The sequence below is a fragment of the Terrapene carolina genome, unplaced genomic scaffold (assembly GCF_002925995.2).
Source record: "Terrapene carolina triunguis isolate 2854851 unplaced genomic scaffold, T_m_triunguis-2.0 Scaffold95, whole genome shotgun sequence".
Taxonomy (NCBI): domain Eukaryota; kingdom Metazoa; phylum Chordata; order Testudines; family Emydidae; genus Terrapene; species Terrapene triunguis.
This window is the reverse complement of record NW_020664446.1, coordinates 517461-522435: the sequence shown is the minus strand read 5'-3', so window position 1 is coordinate 522435 and position 4975 is coordinate 517461. Positions and strand designations below refer to the sequence as shown.

Here is a 4975-nt window from a genome sequence, read left to right as displayed (position 1 = left end):
AGCAGCTCAGCAGTTAGTTACATCTCCCCATCGTGCAAGATGGGAGCACCATCCACAGCCTGTACAACTGCATAACACTGGCTGGAGAGCTACTGAAAGGCCCCAAGCCAGACCCCAGGAGCTGGGCTTTACAAGAGTAACAAGGGACATGACAATAAAGCAGAATTCTTTATTGGAGGCGCCAAGAGTAGGAACAACCACAAATCTACGAACTCCCCTCCCAGGCAATCCTTCCTGCCAGCTGGCAACAGGGCGGTCGGTGTCAGGTGTGCATCTGTGTGTGCGTGCTGCTAGACAACGGCTAAGCTTACACTTCCCCCAGCCAGAAACCAGCCAATAGCCCCTGGCGCTCCAGGCAATGGCAAGGACCTTTCCTGAGCACCTGAGCTTTGACTTGCCAGTGGTGGGTCATGGTGTTTGTTATCCCCAGAGACAAAGCTTTAGGTTCAAGGAGATTTGGTAGGGGAAAAGCAGGAACACAACTCCTAGGTGGAAGTGCAAGGGCAGGTCACCTGGGCTGTAGCTTCCAGGATGACATCACTCGAGGGTTCTGGGGACAGGGGCAGGCTGTGCTGTCTGAGCAGAGCTGCAGCAGCCCCAGGCAAGAGATGACCTTGCGAGAACCCAAAGGCTTTCCTGCCTCCCCATCTCCAGCACAAACCAAACCAAAGGGAGACACCGAGAGGCAGAGGCAGGGAGGGGAGATTATGTGGGCCCAGAGCAGGGCCAAGCTCTGACTCACTTCCCAGCCCGGCGCTCCTCCTGGCGCTTGGTGAGGATGTATTTGAAAAACTCGTACACGGACCAAGCAATGGCTGTGGAGGGCATCTGGTAAATGACCCGGGCCTGGACCCCACGGAAGTAGGCGGTCACACCGCCCACTCGGTACACCGTCCTGAAGGCATTGGCCATGCCTGTGATATGTCCACTGATGTTGGAGTTCAAGGCCAGGGACTCCTGGGTGTTGAGCAGCGTTTTGCAAACGTCCAATGGCGTGGTAGCAGCAGCGGCCACAGCACCCGCGCAGGCCCCTGAGACCACATGAGAGCCAGGGTTATACTGTCTTTGGGGGTTGAGCTGCTCTTGCAGAAACTCATAAGTCATGAAGTGGATGGCTTGGAAGGGGATGTTCATGGTGAGCTGGGTGGTGTAGCTGCGGTAGAAGGCCCCGGCCCCTTCGTTGCGCCATACGGCCCGCACACAGTCCGTCACTCGCTGGTATGGTGAGTTGTACATCTGCATCCTCTGCTTGATCACTTGGGGCGGATGGCAGCAGCAAGAGTCAGTGACAGCGTCCAGTGGCCAAGCCACCGAGAGGATAAGAGAGAGAGAGAAAGGATGAGTATAGGGCTAGGGAGCTCCCTGGTTTCTATTCTCACTGGCTTCAGAGACCACTGACAACTAAGACCAGAAAACCCCTGGTTCAAGATCCGTAACTCCCAGCATCCCCACACCCAGCCAGGAATCTAGCTAGAACAGCTCTTTGCTGGGTGCCAGCTACCTCACCATATTAGTATCCGGCTGCACACCCAAGGGCTGCAACACTTCGTTTCAGTCAGCATTCGCATGCTGAGCTCAGCACCAAGCATCTACATCTTCCCTTGGGGAGACCAATCCCTCCCTCCATTGTTACAGACCTATGAGGCAGTCAGAGAACATCATTCCGTCTCTCAGATGGATCTCAGCATCTGGGCACATCCCTGCATTTCTACAGCATCTTCCATCCCAGAATATCCCCAAGTATTTCACTAATTCAGCCAGCAGATACATGTGCTCATCTACAGCCACAGCCCTGATCACATCCAGCAGCAGTTCAAGAGCCAAACTCCAGCTCTACACAGCAGAGCAGAAACAACTCTCTGACTGCAACTGCAGGGGGATTCAGGAGACAGAACGCAAATAACGGAGCTGGAATTTGGGTGGGACCCCAGGCCTACCACCCCATGTCCTGCAGAAAGAGCCAAAGCACACCTTAGTGTGGGGCATAGGGATCAGCCCCACCACAGGGAGGGAATGTCATCTACGGAGCCAAAAGCACCTCCTTGTTCTTGGGGAGTAACATCCAAGCAATGGGCAAGCCCAGCTCTGCACCTTTGCAGGGGCATTCAGACTCAAGAGGCATTTGGCTGCAAGTATGTATCTTGCAAAGGCTCTCCTGGGAACACCCTGCAAAGGGAATTCAGGACCTTGAGGGAAGGCCGCTTCCACAGAGAAATTTCTCCCAGCACTCACACCCTCTCCCTAGCGGATAGTCTCAGCACAGGTGGGCCCAGGTGAGAACTGCACTCACCACAGCCCAGATTGCTGGTAATCTGAATTCAGATCCGCTAACTAGAGCTGTCGCTTTCTCTGCTGATCCTCATGACAAGTCCCTTGGGGGGAAGGGCTGGCTCCCTCACTCTCTGGCCCTAGGTTCCCCAGGCTGAGGCTGGCTCCTTTTTCCTAGAATAGAAACCTTCTGGCTAATCCAACTCCCTAAATAGATACCACTGAGCTATCCAGGCCTGGGCCCTAGGCAGGGCATGTTGCTCGCCGCAGGACTCTCCCTAGTTAGGACAGAATGAGGAGAGCGCCCCCTGGTGCCACAGACAGGAGCACAGCACAGAGATTAATTCAGCTCCCGCACAGAGGAAGCACCACACACCCTCACCCCCGCCTACAGGGCCTCCCCTGCAGTGGGCACAGGGTCATCATTACCTTCCACAGGGTTCATAGCTGCATCATGGAGCAATGTTGCTACACACCCCGCTGCACCTGTAAAACAAGAACTGACACATGTGAGGGGAGGAGAGGGCGAGAGACCCGGGGCTCCACTGAGCCCCAGAGCCCCTCGCCAGAGAAGAGGGAGACACCCACTGCCAGGACTCCACTACCAGAAAGGAGAAGATTGGTAAATTTCTAATGCAGCCACCACATCCTGCCCAAGAAGAGGCCCAGAATCCAGGAACCCCCAGCTTCAGAACCCACAAATTGAGAGGAAGTGCAATAATCTGCCAGGTCCTTATGGAGACGACTAGGCCTCACTTAATCCCAGCACCTACTAGAGAGAAGATGCAAACAGCAGACTCACAGGGACCCTATGGGACCATGCCTCACCGTGTCCCAGAGTGAGAAACCACTCCATAGTCAGGATCCCACTGCACCCCAGTATCCACCAGGGTGAAAGACACCCTCCAATGCAGGTCCAATGAGTCCCAAATCTGTTCAAGCACAGCAGCGTGGGGAGCCAGAGAAAGTCAAAGGCACCACTGGGAATGAGGCACGGGAACTCTGAGGGTTGCATCCTGAACCCTGCTCCACTCTACCTACCCACAATGCTGCGGTCAATCCCAGCTAGAGACGAGGGGGAGTCCTGCAGGCAGCTCCCATCCACAGGTGTTGCTGTGAGCAAGGGGCAGGTGTTGGCCAGCTCCCAGCCCCACTAACCTGTTCCTCAAAGCCAGATACCTGGGAACATCTCAGACAGGTCTATGAACAGGTGCAGGCACGAATACAGCACTTCCCCTTGCCCAGCGCTGGGATTGGTAGGGAAGGGTGATGTGGAACCAGAGCACTGCGCAGATGGGCTGCTAGCTAGTGACTGGAGAGAGGACATTACTTAGCACATCTGCTCCATCTTGAGCAGACTGGCCTAAGTGCAGCACGTCTAATGCTTTAAGACCACCGCACTAAGCATCAGCCCCGGCCGCTGCTACCAATCGAGTCTCCCTGCCCATTGGCCACAGCATCACCAAAGAAACCGCGTCCTGGGCTGGATGAGGAAATCGGTGGCATTACAGCACCTTGGAGAGCCACTCAGCAAGCCCTGACCCCTACACGGACCCTATTCCTGACTGCCCAAAGAACTAACACACACACACACACACACCCTGCTCCCCCCTCCCATTAGCCGGGGCACATTTGTTTTCCCCATTGCTGCACCTGGCCCCATGAATGGGTCTAAACAGTAGCAAGCACCTCTAGTGCCACTCATGTTCTCCCCTTGATTCACTGTGGCCACTGCTGCACAGCCCTTGCCTGCCCTACAGCCAGTGCAGAGGAGCGGACACAGAGCTCCAGTAGGGCTGGTACAGAGTTATGCAGGTATAGGTCAGGGCAGTGTTTGGGAGATGGTAACTAGGCAGGGGAGAGAAACTGCTCTGACAACCAGTCTGAGCTCTACTGAGTCATCCTGGGGGAGCACAGGAGACTTGGCTTCTGGGGCTGCCCCTGCCCTTGACTTTACCGCCCCAGCCAGCAGGGCTGCCCTCAGCTGCTCTAGCCCCTCAGGGATGGTGGTGCAGGGAAGCGGTGCAGGAAGGATCAATACCATTGGCCACATGGCTATTGCCCCCAGCATGGATAACATCACTCAATGTCTTTTTTAACTTTTCATAGCAGGCGAAATACAAGGCGTGGGCAGGGCCGGCCCCAGTGGCTGTGATGTTCATGCCCCGCATTGGCCTCCAGAATCCCTCTGTCTGGACGATCCGCCACAGGGCCTCGAGCACGTTCCGATAGCGGGCGGCAGGCTCCGGCTGCAAACTCTGCATCCGCGTCTGAAAGTGCAGCAAGAGACGGGTGTTACACGCACTGAATGACTCTGTGGACAGCCCAGCCCCGGCTCCCAGTTCTCCCCATGCTGCCCAGGGATGTGCTGGAGATCCCAGACAGCAGCGCCGGGCAGGACGCCGGGTCAGCCAGAAGGTCCTGTCCCGGGCCAGGCGGCAGAGCCCAGGCAGGACGCCGGGTTAGGCAGAAGGATACGGTCCCGGGCTGGGCAGCAGAGCCCGGGCAGGACGCCGGGTTAGCCAGAAGGGTCCGGTCCCGGGCCAGGCGGCAGGGCCCAGGCAGGACACCGGGACAGGACAGGCCAGGCCCAGGCAGGACGCCGGGTTAGCCAGAAGGTTTCTGTCCCAGGCCGGGCCGGGACAGCCTCAGGCAGGACGCCGGGTTAGCCAGAAGGATCCAGTCCCGGGCCGGGCAGCAGGGCCCA

At 57.0% G+C, this 4975-nt stretch overlaps 1 protein-coding gene across 2 annotated transcripts in view; it reads right to left on the bottom strand.

Annotated features, from left to right (window-relative positions):
- Positions 1-642: 642 nt before the first annotated feature.
- The window catches only part of SLC25A28 (solute carrier family 25 member 28), a 4873-nt gene continuing 540 nt past the window's right edge, over positions 643-4975 (bottom strand). Inside the window, exons 2-4 of one of the 2 annotated variants that reach the window (XM_024213023.3) lie at positions 4310-4538; positions 2698-2754; positions 643-1256 (exon numbers count right to left, since the gene is read on the bottom strand). In XM_024213023.3, coding sequence (XP_024068791.1) covers positions 739-1256; positions 2698-2754; positions 4310-4538 — 804 coding nt within the window. In that variant the 3' untranslated portion in view covers positions 643-738. Of the gene's footprint in view, positions 1257-2697; positions 2755-4309; positions 4539-4975 lie in introns of those variants that run through there. The other variant, XM_024213022.3, reaches the window with a different exon arrangement.